At 39.8% G+C, this 26,803-nt stretch overlaps 2 protein-coding genes across 2 annotated transcripts; one reads left to right on the plus strand and one right to left on the minus strand.

Annotated features, from left to right (window-relative positions):
* The first annotated feature begins 1,011 nt into the window (after positions 1-1,011).
* Positions 1,012-10,349, plus strand: sass6 (SAS-6 centriolar assembly protein). The gene is made up of 16 exons (XM_076141604.1): positions 1,012-1,247; positions 1,713-1,773; positions 2,033-2,112; positions 2,245-2,349; positions 3,250-3,418; positions 4,083-4,160; positions 4,464-4,583; positions 4,820-5,011; positions 6,339-6,533; positions 6,940-7,029; positions 7,152-7,331; positions 8,275-8,356; positions 8,596-8,705; positions 9,068-9,171; positions 9,526-9,617; positions 9,941-10,349. Exons 1-16 carry the CDS (start codon positions 1,186-1,188, stop codon positions 9,991-9,993), a joined length of 1,773 nt encoding a protein of 590 aa, XP_075997719.1. The 5' UTR covers positions 1,012-1,185; the 3' UTR covers positions 9,994-10,349.
* A 9,555-nt stretch (positions 10,350-19,904) lies between these two features.
* LOC142991470 (leucine-rich repeat-containing protein 24-like) lies at positions 19,905-26,736 on the minus strand. The gene is made up of 7 exons (XM_076141636.1): positions 26,555-26,736; positions 25,280-25,366; positions 24,339-24,530; positions 24,008-24,176; positions 22,454-22,716; positions 20,546-21,121; positions 19,905-20,306 (listed from the first exon to the last, which is right to left on the minus strand). The coding sequence occupies exons 1-7, from the start codon at positions 26,723-26,725 to the stop codon at positions 19,905-19,907; spliced, it is 1,860 nt and encodes a 619-aa protein (XP_075997751.1). The 5' UTR covers positions 26,726-26,736.
* Between the last annotated feature and the right edge of the window lie 67 nt (positions 26,737-26,803).

A 26,803-nucleotide genomic window follows, 5' to 3' on the forward strand; every position in this document is an offset into this window, starting at 1 on the left:
AGCCACAGGGTCATGCTGCCGTGCCATTGCACATTGGTTGGGGATGAGGTTTCTGAAGCCCTCTACTCTTTGCACAAAGCGTGTAGAAGCATAACCACCTTTTTCTTTTGAGGGGGAACCATAGTGGAAACCCATGTTTTCATGACGTCTGTCCGGTGAAAGCGTTTGTTTACTATTATAGCCCTACGATCAGTTGGATTTATGTTTAATTTTTCTGCATAATAGTAGTGTGTGTGCATGTCCAAAAAGTTTGGTTATAGTGCACTAATTCATTCCAGAATTACAGCATTTTTGAAGCATGAACCAAGCCCTCACAACTTCGGCAGCCAATCATAGAATAATGTTCAGAAATATCAAAAAACAAAGCTAAAAAGTTTCATCCAGCTTGATCTAGACATTCTACCTGTAAAATGTTGGGACTGTGAACCGACCCAAAAATTTAGGAGGTAGAAAACACTATTTTGTTGGAAAAAGGCAGAAAATGGAGTTGGATGAGTGATAGTTAATGGATATCAACAGACCCAATGAACACCGGACATTAAGATTCTTTGACTTATAGTTCAATGTAGCGTATGTCACTGCCAAAACATGAGGGATTTGGAGGAAAATTGGGTAACAAACTGAAGTATCTGTGAATTTCCCTGTTGTGGGATGAATAAAGGATTATCTTTATCTATTATCTTATCTTATCCTATCTTATCTTATCTTATCTTCTTCATCTTTATCTATAGACTGCAAAACATGGTGTTCATCAGACAAATCAAGTTATTGCAAACCATTTAAACATTTTTTACAATTTTTTTTTTTTTTTTTTTTTACCTTTATCTGTTTACCACTATTGATAATGTCATGCAATCATTTCCTCATTTTCATCTGATTTGAACCAGTGTTACCAACACTAACACTCCCGCTCACTAGGTGGCGGTAATGCGCGTTTGGGTTACCGACCGTTTCCTGACGTCATAAAAAAATAAAAACACCATGGTCTGTTTCCAGGTCGGTTCAATTGGCGGCTATTAAGCGCGAAATACAACAGGACTTCGAACAACACCGAGTACACTGCGGTGGGATGAAAGTCTAGCTTCGTCAATATTCCACCGTCGTCATATTTGTGCCGTTGTCATAAGTTAGTTGACCGACGTATCGTTTCAATACACGAAGAAAAAGTGTTTGTTTTCGAATGACATGGAGGAGCTTTTCAGCAAATTACTCCAAGTGAACATTAGGTCCAAAGACAGTGATGAAAGGTAAGAGGTCACTTTAGCCTTAGTCCTACGAAGTGTACAGTGACTTAAGCATTGCATCAATTTTGTGTCCTATGTAAGACAAGTACAAGCATTACAAGTGGTGTGTGTGCATTGGTTGCATACTAACTGCCAATACTGTTTAGGAGGTCAGCACATACAGTAGTACACTTAGGTCACAACCTAAAGGAAACGCCAACAAAAGGTGCTGTTCTAGTGTACAAAGCAATGTGTTGATTGTTTGTCACTTTATTTTCTATCGTTGTCAAAAATATCCATTGTGTATGTGGATTGTCAGCTTGCTGTCAGAATTAATTTGATATGGTGATCTCTCCCAGTCAGGTGAAACAAAGCAAACAGGCTAATTAAGGAAAATTGCATTAGTAGAGTTTATTTTAGATGTTTCTGCGATGAATATCCCTCTGTTTGAGGACAAGTATTAACTTTTCAATTTCTGTGATTCCACAGGAAAGAAAATATCCGCGTCACCATTGAGCTTCATTTGACAACGAGTCCAGTCCACAGACGAGTAAGTCCTGTATTTGTATAGATAAAGGTCATTTGATGTAGTACTGATATTTACTCTGATCTGACTCAGTAGATTAGTGTTTACTCAGTAAGGGAAGATTCATATTTCTATGTTCTACAGGCTTTTCCCTCCCATTCTACCACTTAAGAGCAGCGCTAAATGTTTCTTCTCATCATCAAGCCAACCAAAACACATAATTGTCACATAATGAATCTGAAGTGTTTCATTCTGGTCGCTAACTGTCTGAATTTTACGTTAGGATCTCCTGGTGAGACTTACAGATGACAGTGATCCATATTTCCTCTTCAACCTCTCTATATCAGAGGAGGATTTCCAAAGGCAAGTACTGGACTGCACTAACTATTAATTCTATTGCAATACTCGGCTTCTGTCTGAAGTCTGGGTATAGATATTATTCACAATTCTTCTATGAAGCTCACTCATTTTTTTCTTTGTCAATCTTTTGTCTAGCTTGAAAGTCCAGCAGGGGTTGCTCATAGACTTTGCTTCATTTCCTCAGAAGTTCATTGACCTGCTTAATCTCTGCTTCTCGGAGCAAACATCAGACAATCCAAGGTACAAGAAGATGAAGTTAACGTCTCTGTATTTTTGTGTGATAGCACTGCAGTCTCCCAGCAGGTGTGGGTTCAAACCTCATGGCCTGCTGGGTTCTTTCTTTATGGTGTCACCCAGTAGGTTCTCCCAATGACTGTGGGATTCCTTCCATAGTTCTAAATTACACCACTTATATGCAACTGGATACTGGCTTTAGTTGTGAATGTTTTTGATAGACTGAACCCAGTCCACAGTCTTTGCTGCCTCTCTCACATCTGGCATATTCTTCAGTCCCCACTCAGAATGGGTGAACTGTATTAATATTCAGGAGTATATTACATTACATTACATTACATTACGGTCATTTAGCAGACGCTTTTATCCAAAGCTACTTCCAATAAGTGCGTTCAACAAAGGTAGATAAAAGAACTTCAGGTCACAAGAAATCGTAAGTGCATTTCCTTCCAAAACCAACAGCTAGGAGCATAACTAGAGCTAGAGTAGAAGTGCAATAAGTTAGGTACCAAGATGGATGAGAAAAAGGGACAAATTAGAAACCAATTAAAACATGAATTATCTCATATTTGTACTGTTTCAAATTAAGTAAATTAGTCATTTTCAAATTACTGCTTTCTGTATTTATTTGTGTTTTACACACTGTCTCAACCTTTTTTTTGAAATTGAGGTTAGGAATAGGGTCAGGTAGTTTATGCTCCAGTGCCCAAAGTCCAATTTTACTGTTGTGACTGCATGTGTTGATTTCATTTTTGCAAAGTTACCTACAGACTATTTCAAAAATTCTAACAAAAGTTTTGCCTCCATGGGTGATTCCTACATTTGGCCTGGCTGATGCACAATATGTGCCTACAATACAGTTTGTCCACTGTCAGCTAACAAAAATATCTCTTTCTTTTCCTACAGATTTCTCCTGCAGTTGTCATGTCAATCTTCACTGTTTGAAGGTCCCGCTAACTTCAGTGTTGTGGAGACAAATGCATTCAAACACCTGAATCATTTGTCCTTGCGACTAGCTCAAGGGACTGACAAGAACATTAAAGATTTCCTGGCAGTGTGTCTGTCTTCTCTGAAGGTCAGTTATTTCATCATCATTTATAACAAAAATGTAGTGGCTTACAGAAAGATGAGTCATGATGTCGACCTTGTTGGCTCAGCAGGCAGCAGCTGCAGCTCTCACTCTTCTTTCGTCTCACTTATGGTTGTTTCTGTCTAATAACTTTAGTCATCAGTCATTCAGTAGGTCTTCAAATCTAACAAAGGTTATTCAGCTCTCAATATTGGATTTTTGTTGACAAAATTCGTTACAGCTTCGAATTGATGACTCATTATATATTCTTAGTTCTGCAGATTGATTGTGATCTTGGATTTTAAAATAAAGAATATAGAAATAGGTTTTTGGTTCCTACAGCTTGTAAATTGCAGTGTTACAGAAGCTAAGTCACATCACTTACAAAAACAAATAAGTATAAGTTCTTATTATTGTTACTATTATTATTGGAACATACCTGGATGCCCCCTGATAAGGAATCCTTAAGCAGTGCTCAGTGAAAATGAGAGAGAGTTGTGGAGGCAGGGCCGAGGTGCAGCAGGTAAGAAGGTGAAGGAGGGAGTCGATCAAAATTCCCCTGCGATTCCATCCACTCCACAATCTTACTGCACAGATTGCTTCTCTTAAAATGTGAATTATTTCCACTCTCAAAGTCCTGATTGTAAAGAATGTTGCTTCCATCATTCAGGGGGAGAAACAGACATTGGAGATTAAACTGAAGAAGACTGAAGAGGATTTCTCCAGGCAGCTCACCTATGCTCAACAGGTGTATGGAGGCAATTCACTCTTTCCTTTAAGTTTCAAAAGGCCTTATCACCTTTTATTTGGCTTTCTTTTTTGAACATTCATTAGTAATCAGCTCTACATGCTTTGACTGTTTGCCTTGCTATGAATTATTCTGTTGGAAATAATTATGCCAATATTTTATGATACACAGTACAACAAGTTATCATAATTAAAAAATAATATCAGTAGTTTCATATTAAACTCTATAAATGAATTTCCCAAAGCAGTGTTACACTCGACCCCATCTCAAATATAAACTAACGTGTCTGTTTCCGGCCCACAGACTCTCTCGGAGAAGACGAGAGAGCTGGACAAGCTGCGCTCAGAATGGACGAGTCAGACGAGCTCCCTGTCCAGCCGCCACACTCAGGAACTACAGTCTGAGAGAGAGAAGGCTTTAGAGGTAACTCATGCTGGCTGAGTCCAGAGAATATCTGTGCTCAGATTTGTATACAAACCAACATCAGCACTCTCCAAAGTTCTGCACAGGTTAATGAATCAGATTATGATGTGTCACGATAATTGAATTTGAACTCTTAATGATCATTCTGCCTGTTTATTAATATTAGTTTAATTCATTCATTGTTGTTTTAGTTGGTCATGAGCAGATTCTTAACTGTGCTATATTTTGTCTCCCAGTTACAGAGCCGACTCCAGCAGCAGACTGAGCAGCTGCGTAAAGAGCTGGAGAGCAGCCATCAGAAGAGCAGCCAGCAGCTCCACTCCAGGCTCAGTGAGCTGGAAGCCTCTTCCGGAGAGCTGACAGAGAAGAAGTACAAGAATGAATCTGCCATCAGAGACCTGAAAATTAAACTCTCAGGCTCGGAGGAGGTACGTGACAGAAGGGAACGGGGCGCTCCAACTTGGTGGACAGCCCAGAATGCTTTGTGCTTTAGGGGAGATAGAGCAGTCAATATGGGTTCACAAGGTCATGGCTTGTATGTACATTAAGAGGGTCATTTGAAATATTACTTATATTATGTTATAAAACTGACATTTCAGTTATCTGCCACATTTGTTCACTCCTCATGGAAGGTCCCCAGACATTCCAAGGACAGATGGGATATGTGATCCCTCCAGAGTATTCTGCTGGTCTGGTCCTAGCTGGACATGCCTAACCACTTCCTAGCGAGGCATCCAAGACATTACATTACATTACGATCATTTGGCAGACGCTTTTATCCAAAGCGACTTACATCATGTTACCACCCTTCGCAGAGGGGGGAGCAATTGAGGGTTTGGTGCCTTGCTCAGGGGCACCTCGGCAGGGGCTCGAACCGTCGACCCTCCCGTTCCCAAGCGGAAGCACTACCCACTGAGCCACTGCCTCAAGACACATCCTGATTAGATGCCCCAACCACCTCAACTGACTACTTTCAATGAATAGGATACATTTTTCTACTCCTAACATCCGATACTTGTTCATTATTATTATTATTATTAGTAGTAGTAGTAATATCAGTATTGTTATTGTCGTTCATTTTACCACAAAAATCCCATTGAGATTATTAACTTAGTTTTCAAGGGAGTCCTCTCCACAGAGTGTGTCCTTGAAATTCTGTCCATAAAAATTGAATTTGAGGATTGGAGACAATAGACAGCCTTGCCAGAGTCCAACCCTCCCATTGAACCTGCTTGACTGACCGCCTAGACTACAGACAAAGTGCTCACTTTAAACATTTGAGTACAGGATGGCTCACAACGGCAGCCCTTGTACCACATTTTCCAATCATAAGCCTGTAATGTAATGTAATTCGTATGGGCCAACTCCTGTGACCCCTCCTGTGACCCCTCTCGTGCAGGCACAGTTCCTTGTGTTGTATAAAAATGTCATACTGCATGTGTCACTTTGGATAAAGGCATCTGCAAAATGACTAAATGTGGAGCTGGTCCCCTTTTCCATGACAAAGATGAAATCCAATTGCTCCTTAATTCACAACAATTCACAACAGTAATTGTAATTCCAATACCCATCTGCTGCCCAAAAGGCTTGTTAGGCTGTTATGATCTTGTGTTCAACCAGCTTTTCAAGCTCAAGTCAACTCAGGTCAAATTAAACTGCCTGTCCGTTAGGGAAATCATGGTTTTGAAATTGTACTTATCATTAATAATTTGTTGCCGTTATGGATTATTTCTGTCCTTTTATATTTGTGTGTAGGAGTGCCAGCGTCTGAAACAGCAAGTGCTCTCTTTGAGAAGGGAGAATAGCACACTGGACACAGAATGCCATGAGAAGGAGCGCTTGGTCAGCCAGCTACAGATGAGAGTTGCCGTTCTGGAACAAGAAGTCAAAGACAAGAATCAGCTGATGTGTCGCACAAAGGAAGTGCTAGAAGCCACGCAGCAGCAGAAGGTAGCTATGTCCAAGCCTTTAGCAACTATTTATAAAGCCAAGTAAGTAAAAACACAGGTTAAAAATAATTCTTTGCAATGTTAGGATGCTGAAAATGAGAACTCCAGTATCCAGATCAGATCAGAGTAGAAGTGATAAGAGTGATGACGAAAACAGGGCAGCGCAAACTGCCCCTTTAACTCTCTAGGTTCTCTAGGTGGGTGACCTTGACCGGTTGGGGTTGAGAGAGAAAGAGGGAGAGAATCTCATTCTCATACTGGCCCTCAAACCCTCTGACATGTGGATCAACACCTAAACACCTTTGAATAACTTCTGTGAAATACAGTAGTGCCAAAACAAATCCAATGTGTAGTTAGTGCTGTATCTTCTTCTCTTCACATATCTGTTCCATTTGTCTTTTTTCTAGGAATCAGTAGAAGGAAATGCTGAAAGTAAAGAACTTCAAATTAGAAAACTTGAAACAACGGTGAAGTCGCTGTCTGAAGAGCTGAAAAAGGTGAAGCTTGGCCATCACATGGTTAATTTGATTCCCTAAACTCTGCTGCTTGGTGTAACTGGTGTAACCTTATGTTTGAAAGTCTCTCTCTCTCTCTCTCTGACCTCCTCCTTCCTATCCAGGCCAATGGCATCATTAAAAAGTTTCACGGGGATGTCCGAGGCTTAGCTGGAAAAATGAAAGTCAAGAACACTGTGATCGTGTCACAGGAGAAGGTGCTGCAGGACAAAACAGAAAAACTAGAACACGCTGAAAAAGATTTACAGAATACTCAGCAACAGCTCGTCACCAAGGAGGAGCAGGTAAGCTGCAATCTGTTCATGTAGTTCTACCTAATCTGATTTACTGCTACTGAAATCACAGAGGACTACATGAACTTAATGAATGAATAGTTTGCTGTGGGACCTATGGGCGTTGTCAGAGCAGTGGTTTGTTTGTTCTGGTTTGATTCAGCGATCTAACCCATTTTTCCTAAAAAGTAAAATGTCAGATATCATGACATATAATCCTAGGAAAACATTATTGTGCCTGTCCTCAGAAAACAAAATAAGACAAGCTTTGTATTTGTAAGATACAACCCCCTTAGGCCTTTGGCAGCCAGCATGGAAAGTTTAAAAAGTATTAAAAGTGAAATATTATTGTTGGCTTGAAACACACAAATGAGGCCGGGCACACTTCACTTTGACTAAAACACAATAATACAATAACTGCTTCTTCCAAATAAATGATCTATGTCTGTCAGAAAAAGGATTTCAGATTACATTTTCTAATACAAAAGAATGTAATATTGACAACTATCTTTTTAGTTTAATACAATATTTGCCAAAGTCGATTTATAAACACCCCTTCTAAGAAAACCCTAACGTAACATTTCTCCCATTTGTCAAACGGAAACCATGTCATTTTTCTATTTCCTAACAGGAAGCAGTTGAATCAGTATTCATCAGCAATCATAAATGAAAAGGGAATGTTTAAATACTTAAGATTTGCAAATGTTACAGAACTTCATTTTGACCATTCCCATAACCGATCAATTGAAGTAGATACCAAGGGAGCGATGTTTAGGTCTCACTGTGATCTCTGGTAACTCCATTTGTTATTAGCTTTGATGTTTTATTGCCTAAATGACTCATCAGGTAAATTGCAATTGTTAGTAGCAGGCTTAGTGGCTAGAGATGCATAACGCTTTGAAGCAGATATGACAGAAAGCACACGTACAGAACTTCAAATTGATTCTGCTTACAGGTTTCCAAACTGAAGGAGCAGTTGGAGCTGACGGTCCAGAAGCTAAATGAAAGCAAGGAAGTGTTAAAAACAAATGAGAACGGTAAGGCGGGTCTTCTTTTTCATTTCACTAATGCATGCACTGTGAAAATATTGTCTCAAATTCTTAATACCAGATTATTAGGCCATTAAAACCATCGTGTTGGGGCTGTTTCCTTTAAATTCCTGTAAAATTTTGACTTGAATAGTTTTAAAATGTAAACACTGAGATATTTCTGCATTGTCAGTTTTGTAAACTTTTCATCATGCCTCTGATTGTTGTTGTTTTCTCATTTACAACAGTTATAAATTGGCTGAACAAGCAGCTTAATGAGAAACAGCTGGTGAGAAAGCCACACACTCTTGAATCGAGTGAGACTCCTTCAGTTTTCCTCCCGACAGCAGGACTCAGGGTAGGACACACAATCACTTTGTACAAATGTTTCTTCCTCCCACATGCTGTTTCTGCGACTTTCGTGTTTTGCTAAATCGGTGATCTATCAGGAATTCATTTGAATGTGGAGAGCAGTAAGTTGATTCACAATAGCGTTTAGTTACTCAATTTTCTGGTCAGTCTACTGTTTGTTCCAACTGTTTTGGTCTTTGGTGATGAGTTCTGCTTAATGATTGATGTCTCCTACATACAGTATATACAATATGTGTGTCTTTAATGTGAGTTTTCCTTTGACAAACCAAAGCAGAGCCAGACATCAACTGTGTAAAGTAAAGTGACGCAGACCTTGAACTGATTTCACACATTCACATATGTTTCCAGGCACAGTTTTGTCCTCTGACTGGTAAAGCCTCTGCGCCCTCTGTGGACGCCACAGACTTCACTCCTGTGGAGCGGCGAGCAGTGCAGCTGATCAATAAACAGAAGTGAGTTTTTATATATAGATTCTTACAAACAATAAGGGCCTGAAGTAGAAACAATCTGTATAATAGAGACTCTACTGTGTGTGAAAATGTGATCCACCTGAACACCAACAGAGGTAGCGGCATGATGCTCCACCAACTAACAAGCATCTTTTGTCTCATCTGGTTCCTTATATTGGCAAAGAATGTCACAAACATGAGGCCTGAACTAATGGCACAGGATCTGACCTGATTAGACTGAACGTAGCGTGCACCTAATCAGTTCCGGGCCCAGTTGAAATGAACCAAATGAAATGTTCACTCTGTGTTCTACAAATCCAAGCCATCAAGCACCTGTGTTCCTCCTGTTGTCCTCAGCGGCGATGCTGCTGGTCTGGATTCAAAGTACTTTGAGAGACGAGAGGACAGCATCCCACTGTACGGTCTGTCATCTACGCTGCTTCACAGAGGTAAACTCATCTGAAACAGCACATTGTTGACCAGATGTGTTCCACTATTCACCAAATACGTTAAAAATACATAAAAATCAAAGTTTTAGCTTCCTGACAAGTGCCTCCGGGTCTTTGGGTCACTCTGCCTGCAATGTCTTGTTATTTTTCCATTCATTCTACATTGTCAAAGTAAGTAACACTTACTTAGAGATACACTTAAGTTTAAAACGAAAACTTAATACTGTGATCATTTTACATGACTTTGTTATTTTCAGATCATGTACTTCCAAACTCGGTTTCTCACATTATTTTTTTTTTATTCACCTAATTTTCTTTCTCAGATTTCCCTCAGCGATCAAAGCAATCCGTTTCCTCTGCTTACTTCTCTGCATGAAGCAGCAGCAGCCTCACACAGAACAAGTAGTTCACGTCGTCTCCAGATGAGGAACTGAAACTGGACCTGAAGACAACCTTTGTAATTTCAGTTCTACAAATGCAATTTAGTCATACGATGTTAATGAAATGTAAACTGTCTATGTTGCGTTGGTATCTTTGTTGGCTTCTTGTCATATCTGTACTGTTTTTGTGTTTTCTGCCTTTATGGCTAAGGATGAAGCATTTGTTTTTGTCCTCATGTAATTTTCATCCTTTCTTCTTTCTACCTTTTATAGGCTTTGATAAACAAGTTTTCTATTACAGCTGTGTGTTGACTTATTGTTTTGTGTTTCCCGTTAAACTATTACTAATAAAAATGTGCTTCACTTTTCCTGAGTTCACTTTTTTGTTCTGTGTTCATTTATTCCAGATATACTATTGTGTATAAATGTGAATTGTTTATGTAGTGACCCCTGGTTCTAATATGATTTTAACTGACTTGGATGAACAGAAACACAATTGACACAAATGAAATTGAAATAACTATCCTATGATGTCATTCTTTTGTGCTAGTTTGATGTATGAATTTCAGTGATCAGCATTTCAGGCATATGTTTCCTGCTTTGAGCCGTGTGATGTTAATTACAGAGTCACTGAATATATGCCACATAGTGTATTCATAAAGCTTCCTAGACATAAATTAGCACAGCCACATTTTTAAAAGGGGTGTCCCAGGTGAAAACCAATAAAAATCAAGGTTAAAGAGCAGGCAGAGAGCAAATATGGTGCAGAGCTCAGTCAGAGATCATGGGAATGATGAAAGGGGGATCTGATCTGTCTACTTCTCTGGACCAGGAGGGGACCCTTGACCTTGAGCATGGGGTGAAGAACATGTTGGGGTATGCATATGTGCTCCTAATGGCCAGGTTCCAGGATAGTGGTATTCATTTAAGACCATAACAAAGAGTGTTTGTATTTTAGAAGCTTGTAAGAATATGAATATAGCAATAATTAATCATTTGTAGGAATGAACATTTGGGGTAATAAAATATTGCAATGCTCCAATCACAGAGCTTTGGAGATAATAAAACAAACTGTAAAGCTGTACATTTGTGGAATGTTAAAGTGGACATATCATAGTGGGGTAGAATTCAGAGTTAACAGGTTGAAGTTCTTGTGGTCTAATAAGAGGAGCAGCAGACAGCATGTTGCTTTGGACAGACGGCGAGAACAAGAACATGAGTGATAATTATTAAGGCCACACATACAATATGTGGACAAGGGACCCCTCCTAATTATTTAGGTCAGGTGTTTCAGTCACACCCATTGCTAACAGCTGCATAAACTCAAGCACGGAACTCAACCATGCAATCGCCAAAGAGAAACATTGGCAGTAAAATGGGTTGTACTGAAGAGTTCAGTGACTTTCATACAATGCCACCTTTGCTACAAGTCAGTTCATGACATCCCTGCCCTGCTAGTTTCGCCTCTGGTCAACTGGAAAGGCTATTGTGAAGGGGCAACAACAGCTCAGCCTGTAATCAGTAGAACCTGCAAACTCACTCTGAGCAGAGGCACCAAGTGCTGAAGCAGAGAGCTGCCAGAGTCAACAGATCCTTTAACCAGTGAAGTATTTTATTTTGAATGTTTCATCATAGTCATTTACCTTTAACATTAGCATTTTGGCTTTTCGATAGAAAGGTGCATTTTTGCGAATTTAAGCCATTAATGCAGAAAAACATGAACTTGCCCCACACAAAATTTTTGCAAGGGGCCCAACAAGTGTGGAGGTATTTCACTGCGTAATGTTGATAGTGTCACAATGGCACTATGTGATATCATTTAACTATCTAATGGTTCATTCGAAAATTCTAACTTTCCCTCCTCTTGCATGAATTCACACCCCTCTCACCTGAAATTGGTTTTCTCTCGCTTGTGAAGAGCGACTTGCTCAGCTTTAGCATGATAGTAAAGTGTGAGAGCCTCCGAAAAATGCTCTTTATCAAAAGCTGTGCTCTTGACTGAGCTGTGTTTATCAAGACATGACAGCTCAATGTAAATGTGCCCTTTGGAGAACCAACAGAGGGACATTTTAAAACATTCATCATAGTTGGACCTGAAAATACTGCAATGTTAGGAGCTGCATCACAAGACAGAAAAAACATCAAGACAAAGATATGAGAATGACATTTAATGAATAACCCAGTTTGACCAGCATCAACCTCTCACATGTGTATTTCACCAGGGATCAATTGATTGAGATTGTTGAGATTGATTTTTTGGAAATGTTAGATCAACGATTTTTGGTTATTTGCTGTGGCTGCAGATGTCCGAGTCGGACATGTGAGGTCTCATTTTGTGGTGGTCTCAGGTGTCCTCAGCATATGTCCGATTGAGGACTTAAACTAATCAATTGGTATCAAATATGAAGCAAGGGGAAAATAAAAAACGACTTTAGACTATGGACTAAAGTTTAGGACTATATTTTACGCAGAATCCAGGGTGAAATCAAACTGGTTGAGCTTGGAGAACAGATGATCGTGAACAAGTGTTATCCCAGCCAGGGCATCGTGTCTTTATTTTATAAAAAGAATACAGCAGACAATAAATAGTATAATTACCAATAAATGAATATAGACAATTGCCGTAAAATCTATACAAAAATGGATGGAAAATTGACGATACTTGACTCTGTATAAACACACAAACTAAAGTGTGAAAAGTGGTAAAACATGAGAACCAAATTGATTGAAATAAAGCCAAACCCCAAATATCAATGAAATAATATTTTGAAAGTAAAACAAACACATCCCAAGGAGGACACTGCCACATAACATTAAGAAAGGAAAATACCGTACACGCTTACCACAAAACATGATATAGGAAAGTGAATATCATTGGCCGGATCATGGTTTTTGACAATCATCAGCCTAAATATTTTGTATTTCGTAGAAACTTGGAGTAGCTGTGCTTGCTAATAACATTTTGGCCCATTATTTTGAGATGACAAATGAATCATTTCATTCAGCTTTTAAGTGTTAATGACTTTACTGCAGAAAGCAAATTCTGATATTCATGTTGAATATGATATATAATATTCAGTATACAGTGTCATTTTGCTCTGACACCATGACTGACTATCCATTCAATTGATTATTAACATATCTTTATCTCAGCGTGAAGGTAGAGGGGCACAAGAGGCGCCAAGACCCAAGAAAAACAAAAACAAATTTCTGTCTGATTTGGATTTACATCACATGTCTAATTATTTGAAGAAACTGCCAAAATATCATCGAAATTTTTAAAGAAAAAAACTGAACGGGTTCTTCCACGGACCGTGCTGAACCTGCCCACCAAGTTACATGAAAATTGATTTATATATTTTCATGTCATCAAACAGACAACACAAACCTAAGCAAACTCACCAACATAGATGAATGCAAATCCATGGCAGAGGTAAATGTAAGAACCAATATTTCAAGCTGGAGTGGATAGTAGGATTTCTAAATGGACAACAGAATTCAGAATCTTGAGATGAGTGGCATTTAAAATGACTAGCTGCTCTCAGCTTCCATGGTGTTTTAGCAGGTTATCAGTAATCAATAGTCGACTAAATTTCATCAGAACATCATCCTCATAGAGCTGGACACAGACAAGCGTGTGTGGTTGAGTACAGGGAATTATGTTATTCACAAAGACAATAAATTCAACATTTGCAAGAACAAGATGATTATGAATGTTTCAGTTTAGTATATGACGGAATTGACAAATAATGTCCTGAAATGTGACAACATCATGCATGTTCACACTGTACACAGAGCTTCATCCGCCAGAAACGTTAAGTCTGCTGAGAACGCAAAACCTGAGAGCAGACACGTGTGACTCAATTTGTATGTTTCTATTCAAAGGGTTGGGGATACACTGTTAACCCAGATGTTTATACATCAGGAGGAGGGACAGAAGACTGGACAATGTTCATTACCTAGCCAACAGGGTGTCACATCCACTAACTCCACTTCACATTTCCTCCAAAACCCACAGGTTTCATACAACAGGCAACAAAAAAGGACTGTTATGTTGGTAAGATAATGAATTTGTATTTTTAAGTGATCAAGCTTTGCTTACATCATCATTTAGTTCAGGTTTGTGAGCACAACTACTTTGTTTATGGTTTTGTTTGTCTATGTCTTGGCTTGAAATGTGCTTAAAAAACACCATGTCCAATGTCCATGCAGTCCACAACTTAATCCATGAATCAGACAAAAAATATGACATTGAGGTTTCATAAGAAGATCTGGCAAAATTAGGTAGTATTAAGAAGAGCACAAACATCTAGTGCACTGCTACCAGTCACACAATTCCTGTCATTATCAGGTCAAAAATTACCTTTAGGACTCTATAAGAGGAAAAAATTACTTGTTAAGACCAAGCATTGTGTTGAGACATGTAGTGCACAAACATATACGATTTTCTCATTTTGCTGCACCTAAATCAAGATGGATCCCCTTTTCCAAAATCTTACTATTTGTTTCAAAATATCATTTTTTTTCACACGCCAGGTAGAAATGTAAACTAGAGGAGAACATCACTGCTGCTGTTGTCATGGTTACGTCTGGCCTTAGTTAACCGTCATCCACATTTGTTGTATCTCCTAAAGTTTTCGAATATGGACCATCTCTTTAGAATAAATCAATAAAGCATTTCTAGCTCCAACAGCTATAGAGCTTTACCACAGGTTAAAGGCATAACAATAACTCAATAAAGATAAGAAGCAGCTGGAGAATAATGAACAAATGTGCTGCGGGAGTGACAAGCAACTAGGTTTGTGTTGAGGATGGAGTGCAACGTCGACAGGGAGGGTTCAGAGTAAACATCCGATTGTGACTCCTTGGAGGACTTGGGTGATAACTTGTGTTGTTTTGTTTTTAGACACACTCACGTGGACTCTGCACACGGCCCCACAGTTGCGTTGCCAATGGTTGATAAACCTTTAATGAACAATTGTTTTTGTGTGGGTACCTTTGTTTGTGTAATGTATGCTATAATGTGACACTTATGCTAACCATAACCAAGAAAATCAACTTTGGTAGAGAGATGGATAAGGAAGGTTTAATATTTAATGCTTGCTCATCATATTAGCTTTCTTCTCACGTGATACATTTAGTCATGCACATGCACTTCAAAAAACAGTTTGCAGCTCACAGCACATTCAAATAGAGCAAAACTGTTTTTGTTGTTGTCCCTCTGTTAGAAGATTTGTTTGCTTATTCCGCTGTTCAGCTTAAATACATTCTCAATTTCAAAAAATATAATTTAATTCCACAATTTAAATAGAAAATCACTAGGAAAAATTCACAAGACATACAACAGATTAGAAAAATAATTTCATATGATTTGATCAATTTATGAATGATTTCTTTTTGTTGTATTGTTTGTGCGATTGAGGGCCTGGTCCATCGTGTGCAAGTTAACATGCATGAAACCAGGTTAAGGAAATGCAGAGAACATATTTTCATGCACTGCAGTAAACTGATTACTCTGCACTCTGGTTTACCTGCAGCTCCTCAGTAATCAGATTATCCCTCCTACTATGTTTGAACAATGATATTGACACATGTACATTTAGAATTATTATTACCTGGGTTTGACTTGTATAAGTACACAGTCATTCAGTTTACACAGTTAACTTGTCAATGACATTAGAACTAAACAGCACCTCCACCTAGCTTAGTGTCACGCTGTAGCCACCTTGCCAACACTTTCAGCACATTCAGAAATGTGCTTACTGTGAATATGTGTGACAGTCAGTCCTATCTGAAACCCAACTATATCAAATATGTAAGTAAATGGGCCTTAAGTACATTAGTTACATCAGGAGTTTGTTACAAAGTGCCAGACTCAAATCTAGAGGCAGGATTTCCACAAAGCATTTCCAAATAAAGTCTGTGGTGATTAAGTTGGGGATAATGTGGCCTCAAATAAGGTGACCCACTAACAATACATGATCCCGTTTATTACATGGCTACTTACCAAAGAAATAAATTATTTCACACAGTATGTTACTTTTAGATCAATTGATTACTAATTACAAGCTCCCACTGAAAAAAGTAGTCCCTTGTGTTACACTGCGCTAGCCTAGCAACTGAGTTGCTGTGTAAACAATGGCACTAGGGTCAAATGTACGAGCAACTACATAGAAGTAGTCTATTTGGAATCCAGATTCAATTGAATACTTCCATTAATTGTGAAATGTGACGTATTGAATAGGGCAGCTTGTCGCTTTTAAGGTCCCAAGTTCACTTGATAGCTTTAATGACAGTGCTAGATTGTAGCTAGCTAGGAATGCTGGCAACTTTTGGCATAGCAACATAAAGTAGCTCAGCTATGTGAAACAAGTAGACGCATAGATAGAATGGCCGGTTAATTATCAAGTTCAGCCATCATTACAAAGAAAATAATTTACTGTAGAACGCCGAGATTGAACAATCAGAATTACAAATTACATAAAGCTGTATATATGCAATTTACTGGACCTAAACTTTCCATTCTGTGAAAAGTCTGTAAAAATCTAAATCTAAAGCAAATCTAAATGGGGAAGGAGTGGAAACACAAGTGCACTGTATACTGCATTCAGTGTACCATATGTATCTATCTATATGTACTGAGCATTACAAACTGCAGGAAAAATCCAGTAATATTGAAGCTAAATTCTAGCTGAACAGGAGTCAGGTATAGATAGAGATCTTTATGTATTTATTTTAAAATAAATAGACAAAGGTATGAAGGTGTTGAATGTTTAAAGACTGAGAGGGACTTAGCGGATTAAAAGGAGTTTGGTGACTCATCCCACCACCTCGGGACCATAACAGAAATGCCTGGCTAGAGATTTAGGGCCTTGTTGAGGTGGTTGGCACATCACAGTGAGCATGAGGGAGCATAAACCTGAATAAGGGGGTTCAGATTCAGAGTGAGACATATTGGACGCTTCTTTGTAGGCGAACATAAAGGACTTGAACTCAATGTGGGGAGGGACCAACATAGAGGGATAGAAGAGTGACCTGTGCTGTTTGGGTTGGGTGAAGACAGGATGAGCTGTCACATTGTAGATCATTTGTAATGGTTTATAATGATGTGTAATGGCACATTCTGATATACTGACCAGTAAGGTATTACAGTAGTCAAGGCGTGAGATGACAGGAGACTGGACCAGAGCTTTAATAATGGCCAGTTGTGTTTGTTGGGATGTACTGTACACCGAAGCTGGAGTTACTGGGGATCGAACCCCTGTGCCATCTGTCTACATTGTTCTCCCTTCAATACATACATATATATATATATAATGTGCATTGAATATTTATTATATTCTTCTCAGTATATATATTGCAGTTAACAGTATATCATGCAGTACACAGTACACTTTGGTGTTGTTTGTGATATAGCAAGTTTTGACAGAAGGTTCTGGAATGCCAAATTCCTTCCTGCCTATTGTTGCAGAACTGATACCTGATACAAAGTGTACCAGTAGGTCCCATTCATGCTTTGTTGAACCTGATGTAAATCTGAATCCAGGGACTGATAAAGAAAGATTCCTTAAATGATTCATTAAATTTGGGAGCTAAGGCGTTTATCCATATTTTGGACAATTAGTCAAAAGTAAAACAATAAACCCAATGACAACAGTCAGGCACACTTATCACTTGCTGAGCTGAGGGATAGTTGATTAGGTCTTTTGCAACCACAGTGAGATTTTCCTGCAGCAGTCTGTTTTCTTGCGCACCGGCACCAGCTCACTCACCTGGTGCTGCTGTGGGAGAGGCGTATATGGGGGCATGTCACTGTATTCCAGTGATGCACTGGTGTTTTGGTGACATGGTGTAGGTAGATCTCCTCAGAGCAGGAGAGAATTACATTGGTATTTTGTTGATCCACCCGTGAAGGCGCACCCACACCAATCTCCTACACAACAGAAACCTGCTTGATTCAGGTTCAATTACTTTGACTACACATTCTTTAACCAGCACACATATCTAAACACACAGTAGGAATACAGTTTATTCTGAATGTGGGATTTCTCCAGAATCTCTCATCATAAACAGCCTGAATATATGAAGACCTTCTCTCTCTGATCATCGATGCAGACATCAGGATACAGTCATGTCTCAGTGAGCTCTCAGAGGGCTATTATGCACCGCCTTATCAAATCATTCATCCACTTTTATAAACACACTCAGTTTCTTCAGAAAAAAATACCAAAAACAACCAGTACATTAGAATGCGGTGGACATGGGACCCATCAGCTATAGTGAATTTGAGCTGTGTCTGCATAATCCTGTTCATCCAACACTGAATAGAACAACATTTCAACAAAACACAACCAGTTTGGGGGTGGGGGACTTTTCCATGCATATCTAATTGAATGTAATTTGGCTTTGATATTTTATTTATAGTACCACATATTCACATTTTCACTCCGGGCTGCTGACCCTTTAAGGGGGAACAAAAGCTGACATTTGTTTGGAGGTTTCGATTACTATCCCCAACACATCCATTGATATCATATGAGTGTATTTATCCTAAACAAGCTCAGTTTCCATGTACGCTGGGCTCCACCACCATGCTCCCTGTCATGAATACCAAAAGTCACTCCCCCAGTGCAGACCACTTTTAGGGTATAACCCCAACCTATGAAAATTGAGCCATGTACGATTGTGTTCCCAAACTCATCAATACGTTTTCACCAAATTAACATGTTGCTGTCCTTGTCACTCCAACCTTTGCTGCTTCCTCACCTCATCAGCATAATCTGCATATGAAAACTTTAAATGTGTCCACATCCACACACAAGTATGAGTGTTGTTAAAGATGTACACCCTTTTCACAATACTCTCCTTGTAAATGATAAAGGGTTTGTCTTGTACTGTCAAGAGTTCCAGTATATAAATCCTATTAATTTATGCTGACCCAAATGTCAGCATAAATAGAAGAACTGAGCTGTGTGCAGATCAGTGGCAGAGTCTTCTGATCTGTCAAGTCGTTCTGTTCTGTCTCTGTTGTCCAGTTTTCACTCCTTTCCTGTATTACTTCGTAGGAAATCCCAAAATTTACATAAAAGATTTAAATTGCATTTGGAAGAAATTTAGAATGTGGAATTATGTGAGTAATGCATTGATACATTTTGGTGTGGGTCTGATTTCAATAGCGCCACCATTGAACTATTGGAAAAGCACATTAAGTGTTGGTTCATACCTTCTCTAAAAACCGGCAAGGTGTATTAGAAAAAGGTTTTGAATCACCATAAGCAATGCCGTTCCTGCAGGACAGATTTCCTTCCATTATGTTCTTCCACTGTTGCTATAAATTTCATCCAATCTTCACAAAATCGCTACGTAAAATATTTGGATGAATCTGAAAAAGCTTTTGTATTCATATTCCATAAACATATATATATATATATTTCTATTAATAAAATAACATTTAGAGGATTGTGCAGCCTTTGCAGATGTTTACACTTGTTTGCTCTCTGTTTTGGAGTGTGAGGCTATGAGGTCTATGAATTACCTCCATCAGCCTTGAGAACACTCACATCTATCTGGCCATCAACCACCGGTGGGCCTTTTTGCAGTGAACAAACACAGTATACCCATTTATAAGTGTCATCACTACCAACTAACACTGGAATGTGAGCTCTCTCAAGCATGGGAACATCCTCCATTCTTGGTTCATCACTGGGAATAAGTACATTTTCCACAAGGATATATAGTTTTTCATTTATGAGTAGATTCCAGCAGGAGAACCCTAACTTTTATTCAGATCAAATCCGTTATTCTTTGCAGTGAATCTACTACCCAGACATAACAGAGGCTCTCTAAATCACACAGTGAAATCAAACATCCTCTCTGATTTGCTGCTCCACTGGATCCAGCACTTTCTTCAGCAGTGAATCTCATAGGCAATCTGAGAATCCATGAAAAGGCCAGTGTGGTTAAGAAACATTCCTTCAGCCTCTGATGTGATCACAGGCTCTGCCTCTCCTCCCTCCCCTGCCATCCTCCGCATGGTCCGTATGTCGCCATCCTGCTGCTGCTTGTTGGGAGCCAGAGCTGGACTCATGGTCTGGCCTGGCCCTGAGGAGGGGGCATGGCTGGAGGACTCTGATGAAGCTGGGTAATCCAGGTTAGTCGTGGCAACAGCTGGAGGTGGCGCCGGAGGCAACACAGGTTTGGCTCTGTTGAGTACAAACATCTCATGGCCTCGCTCATCACGGTATTCCTCCAGCTGGGCGAAGGTGGTAGGGCCGTCAGAGTAGTCATTCACATAGAGGATGCTCTCCTCCTGCATGATAAAATTCAAACTTTATTATTTCAATCTGCAGTGGTTTACAATAAATGGAATTAAATTGTATGTGATGGAAAAGTACTTTTTGTTGCAATAAAACAATTAAAGTGCAAACATTTTACCCTTGTCCATATCAAATTCCATATTGTTGTCAAAACACTGAGTCTTTGCTCACTTTTCAAAACTTTTGCCCTTGCTCAGTAATACCAGACTGTCACTCAAAGACAAACACACACCTTCTCAGCTCCATCAGCCTCCTTCTCTCTGTGGTAATGCCGGCTGTAGATCATGGCTACCAGCAGCAGAGCAGTGAGAGCCAGTAGCGAGATACCTACAGCTATGGCTGTCTGAGTGGCAGCTCCAAGAGCGCTAAAGGCCATGCTGCCCAGGGCGTAGAGTGGCTCACGGCTGACATCTGAGCCCCCAGCAGGACCTTGGTTCCTTAGTCGTGGCCAAGTGGGGGAATAAGGTGAGGATGCCTGGGACCATGAAGCCCAGATGGATGAGGAAGAGGAGGAGGATGAAGTGGATGAGTTAATGGCCAGCTGAAAGGTCACCCTTGCAACACCACCTGCATTCCAAGCTTCACACTCATAGAAACCAGCATGAGCCACGGTCACATTACTAAGAAACAGCATGCCGCTGCCCGTGTCAGGGTCGAAACGTTCGCCTTCACTCTTCTGCAGACTGACTCTGGGTTCCTCTGAGGGCTCCTCTGCTCCTCCACCTCCGCCTCCTCCAGCACCGATTTCGTGCACAAGCCCCCTGGGAGACAGCACCACTTTGCCCTGCGACGCCTTCCTCCAGGTCACCTGCAAAAGTAATCCACCAACATCAATGCAAAACAACCATAATTACCTCATGGACATGATTGATTAATAGGTGAAATGTGGTCCCGATACAGTTTTTCCTTAGGACAGAAAAAGCTAACGAATCCTATTATTTGTTTTTTTTTTATTTCCATCACCATGCTGGCACAGTACACAGGAAACATTTTTCAGTGCTGCACACCTTTCATCCTTGGTTAGTTTTTTCCAAATTTATACCCACTTTTCCCCTGGACCTACAGCCACAGACAGGAAGTGAAAACACATAGAGCTTTTCTTTAGAATAGACAATGCCTTATTTCAAGAGAGAAATACCAAAACTTATTTATAAGCTACACAAGCTTCACATTACTGGACAACACTGTACGCATTGGAATGCTGGTCCATATTTATATTTTATAGCACGTTCAAAGCTAGGTATTGGCATTTAACTGGAACAGTGAGGAACCCCTGGCCCTCTGTAACTGGTCGGGTGGAGCTGCCACAGGTTCAGATTGACTTAAAAACAAATTACAAAAAGTAAACAATAGAATAAAAAGTGCGGCATTATTACAATAAAAGCTTACTGTTCCTGTCTTCCATTCGGACTGAACAAAAAATGCAAAGTATTAACAATGGGACTATGTTTCCTCCGTAACAATTTTTTTGGTAAATGAATATCCTGTGAGTATATTAATTTAGCATTAACATCTTGTCTGAAATGATTTGCTTCTTTGGTAAGTAGTCATGTAATAAGTGATACAACGTGATACAGGACCTCCACTTAATGCCGTGCCAGGCATTAATGCCATGTAAATCACCCACTGACAAAACATTATCCTTCACTTAAAGCTTCACTCTCACTTTTTAAGGCCCCATATCGTTGTGTTACTGTAATTGCATCAATTCAGTCAGTGTTTATCCTGGTTTCACTTGGGTTTTAGTCCCAAACAGGGTTTTTTTTCGCTGAGCTTCATCCTCCACTGCAGTGAGTCCTGCTAGACAGCACAGGTGTGTTTGTGTGTCTCTATTCACAGGGACACACAAGATGAGTATTGCACAGGTTTGTTTGCAAAGCCTTCCAACCCATCTATTTTAAAATACAAGTCCCACCAGGAAAATATAATACTTTGTAATTCATAATCAGACAATGGGGCAATCTGACATATCCAATATTATGGTTCCATAATGGGATAGATTTAGCTACAGTAGTAGTGCAGTAGCTTCTAGTTATAAACATTTTTTGAAGTATGATAATCAGAATCCATAAATTGCCAGACCAATGTGATTGTTGGAGCAAGCCAGTGTGGACCATCAAGTGTCTCAAATATACCATACCTGTGGACGTGGGTATCCAGAGGCATGGCAGGACACCCTCAAGCTCTCCCCCAGGCGCACAGCTAGCCTCCGGGGCTCAAGTTGCACTAGCGGTGGGATACAAACCAGGCTGTTGAGGGGTACCTCAACCAAACTGAGATGGGAGAGACGTGGTGGCTCAGTGCAGACCAGACGACGTTCTGCTGAGCTGAGCAGCCGTTGGCCCTCTTCATCAATCCAGCTCCTCAGCCAATGGAGAGCACAGTCACATCGCCAAGGGTTGTCTAACAGAACAGCATAGAACAGAAACTTTGCTAAACAATTATCCAACAGAATGAATATACCATATGAAAAGTAGGAAAAGTAGTATATGTGCTGAATGCGAGCTGTCATCGCTCTATCAAAGGCTTCTTCATCACCTCCGGGGGGTGTAATCCTGGTTGATCTAGACCTGTACTACCTGACAAGCTGTTGAGCGAGCGCCAGCGCAGAAACACAGGGGCGAGTACTGTCCTTTGCGCTGTCCATAGTCTGCTTGGACATGATGTGGAAAGTTGTAGCTCCTATAATCTTTGGGAATAGGTCCGCAATGAATTAGGTCTGGGAACATCAGAGCCTGATCGTCGACCTTGAGCCTTGTTTGCTTCAATCAGTTCAGTAGATTGCTCCTTAAGTGTTTTGATATGGATTACTTGGTCAACAATTCGGTTGTCCAGCTCATTGGGTGTTTTCGATGAGTGAGGTTTGACTGGTGTGGAGAGCGGATTCAAGACTATTCTCGTCCATTTTCCTTATGGCTGCCAAGATGAAGGTTGAGGAGGCTTCATCTTCTCCCTTGGCCGAGGCACCATCCAACTACATCTCCCTCCCTCCTTTTCAGTTTTTCTGTTTCTGGTCGATCTGCAGCTTATTTTGTAGTCTTTGTGATCTGCTTCTAACAGCCGTAATTTCTGATATTATTATTATTATTATACCAAATATATTATTATTGTAGCATTTGGTTTGGCATGTTAAGATAAGATTTTGAGCAAAATGTAGCAGAGTAACACCAGTGAACTGAATGGTATTCAAGCATAAATTAAATGCAACTTTCACAGAAAATTATAATGTAATTACTTTGTTGTAATGGTAATTTTACAGTGAAATCCTGTTCCTGTTCTTTACTGTGTTTTCACTGGAATCACCTGGTCGTTTTAAACCATACATTTACAATCATTCTGATTGTCTGATCTGTTATGTTTGCATCATATTTTTTAACAGTCAAATTCATACTGAAAGTTTCTTTACCGTGAATGTATACTGCTACATTGGATTAATGTAAGGGAACACCTTGTTTTATCCTAGTTGCACAAACCCCATGCAATTCAACTGTAGTATCATCATGTGATCATGGTCTGTGTGGGAGGGTAAATTTAGATAGTAACATACAGTACTTACTCTCGACAGATTAGTTCAGTCATCGCTTAAACAAATGCCAGTGTGATTGTGCTGCACTGTTACTGCTTCAAGAATTTGTATCAGAATTGGGGCACATCTGTAATGTTCTCTCAGTAAATTCCAGTGACTCAGTCTCACCTGTGATCCGCAGCACCTGCAGGCTGACCAGTGGTCGTAATGATGCTGGGCCAATGGTGTGAAGATTGTTCCTGCTCAGGTCCAGCAGAGCTAGAGAAGTCAAGCCAACAAGTGCCTGATCTGCTAGCATTTCTATACTGTTGTGTTGCAAATGAAGTTCCTGGAGACGCTGCAGGGACATGGATGTGACTGTACAATCATCAAAAGGTATGGCTCAGCATATCAAACAGTTAGGAACTAATCTGAAACTTGAGAATTTGATATGGTGATGAATCAAAATGATTCTCAAAATTAATAAAAGACACTTAATGTGTGCTCTAATCTGCCTTACCTGTAAGCCACGGAAGGTATAGTCCATCAAGCGTGTGATGTCATTTCCTGCCAGGTAAAGAATGCGAAGATGTTCGAGCCCCTGAAACATGTCAGCGGTCACCAGATGGATCCGGTTCCCATTCAGTGCAAGCTCCAGCAACTGAGCCTGGTTCTGGAATGAGCCAGGCTCCACTGCTGAGATGGTGTTATTCTAGTGGAGTAAGTGTAACAGAGTCATTTATGTTTATTTATCATTTCTTAAAATCCACCAATTGCGTTGCATTTTTATTCCAATGTTATTATGACCTGACTGTAAGCTTCCATAAATTGTGTGAACACACTCTAGTCTAGACAGTGTTATGTTTAATCTCTACCCCCTGCAACACTTTGTTTTTAGGGACCTTATTGACATCCGGTCATGCCTGACCTTATCCCCTTTTCCACTTCTATTTTTGTAAAATGACTGAACTACTCTTTAAAATTGCATTTCCTCTTAGGATATTGTTCCGTAAATACTACAAATACTGATTTATAATGGAGTGATGTGAGGTATGGGTATGGTATAAGCAATGCTATTATGATTTGATTTGAGTTTATTTCATTTTGGTTTGATGGGCTGCTTTCGCCCCAAGATTTAAAGCAATGCATCATGAATGATTGTGACCCAACCACTATGACAAAAATGTATTTCACCAATACAGATGTAGAAATGAGTCAGCTAATGAATTTTTTACTGTATGCTAACCAGTTAGTGGTATAAGAAAAGTGTGTGTGTGTCATGCAAGAGAGACCGAGATGGGTGAGGCAGCTGGAGCTGAGTAAAAGATGATAATGGAAGTAATAAACCACTTACATTATCAAAATAATCTATTCTTTGGTTTATTAACAGCAATTTATCAATGACTGATGAATTATTAAGATTTTTCTTTCAGTTTATTTTTGGGCTTGTGTGTGTCTTACCTGCAGGTACAAGTAGTGCAGTTGACCCAGCAGAGCAATGTCTTGTCGACGGATCTGACCAATAACATTGTCTTGAAGGAAGATTGTCTGGATGGAGAAAAGATGAACAAAAGACAGACAGGGAGAGTTCCTCCCACACAGTCATCCATACTGGTCCACTGTTATTCTCCAATTGCAATAATGTTTGGCCTAGTAATTTGAGAAAAAAGGCTTGCACGTCCCCAGATATGCTCATGACACAAATGATGATCCTGATGAAGTCCAAAGAAACTAACATAACTTCCGTCTATAATTATTGGAAAGGCCCTGTTGTAAAACGCTTGTTGTACAAAAATTTGATCATTAGATTCAATGTAAAGGTTAAGAGCTCTCATAACTTTCAGCTTTGACGAGACACTAACTTGTGTCATTAACAAATAACAAGCCAGCCCGTAGGGGGCAGAGGCTAACACCCACAAGGCAAAGCTGTAGATCATTCTGTGGTAACGCTTAGAGTCAGTCCTGATAAATGAACTAAACTGCATAAATGTGTGGTCTTAAAGTGATACATTAACCTGTGATTTGGTCAATGACATTGTTTTTTTGTATGTTGCAGCACTCTGGAGATACATATTTGGTGTTCACTTACCAGGTCCGTAGGTCTCTGAATGGACCCTTATGGATTCCCTGCTATTTCAACAGAGCAAAGACAGACGTTATGCACGCAACAATAAAAGCTAAAAGTATCTTGAGGATTCCCAAATAGATCTGTGTTATGCTATGATGACGCCTGGTCAAATGTATTTTTCCATATGTGGCACTGCATGTTTATCTCCACAACATTCTCTCAGCGAATTCATGGTTTTAGAAAAACTATTTTTCATTGTGACCTAATGAAATCACCTTCAGATGCAACAGTGAACAGAGTTTTTATCTAACTTCATGCAGAGTTTTTCAATGTGTTTTGCAAAGTTCTATCAAGGTTCATTTAAAAGCCGACAGACCTGGTAAGTGAACGCCAAATATCTCCAGAATGCTCCACTTTACAAACAAAGAAACAGTGTTGCACATCGCAACTTTCCTCCATATCATGCAGCCCTAATTTGTACTCTTAACATTTGCAAAAAAAGAAACATCCGACAGGATAACAGTTACATTATGTCAATAACTTTGGAATAAAACATGGTAGACTCAAAGATTTGTTGGTTTGTGAGGGGGCGGAGTGGGGATGGGGTGGCTCATCGTCTAGTCAATAACTTGTTTAATTTATCAATGCCTTGAAGTTCAGTAACTCACCTGTGTTGACGTGGGGATATGTTTAGGGATGTCCCGCAGGCCAGTGGAGCCACATTCTACAGTGAGGCTGTAGCAGCGACATCTGACTGGACAGGGAGGAGATCCATGGCTGGAAGTGTGGAGCAACAGCAGGAGAACAAAGAGGAGACGCAGCAGTAACAGAGCCATCATACCACACGTCCACATCTGTCAATAATGACACAACAGGCTTTAACCATGGAGCTAAATCCCAGGCCTTTTAACAGGAGA

The sequence above is a fragment of the Genypterus blacodes genome, unplaced genomic scaffold, assembly GCF_046128005.1.
Source record: "Genypterus blacodes isolate CSIRO-AG114 ecotype Tasmania unplaced genomic scaffold, CSIRO-AGI_Gbla_v1 ptg000019l_1, whole genome shotgun sequence".
Lineage (NCBI taxonomy): Eukaryota > Metazoa > Chordata > Actinopteri > Ophidiiformes > Ophidiidae > Genypterus > Genypterus blacodes.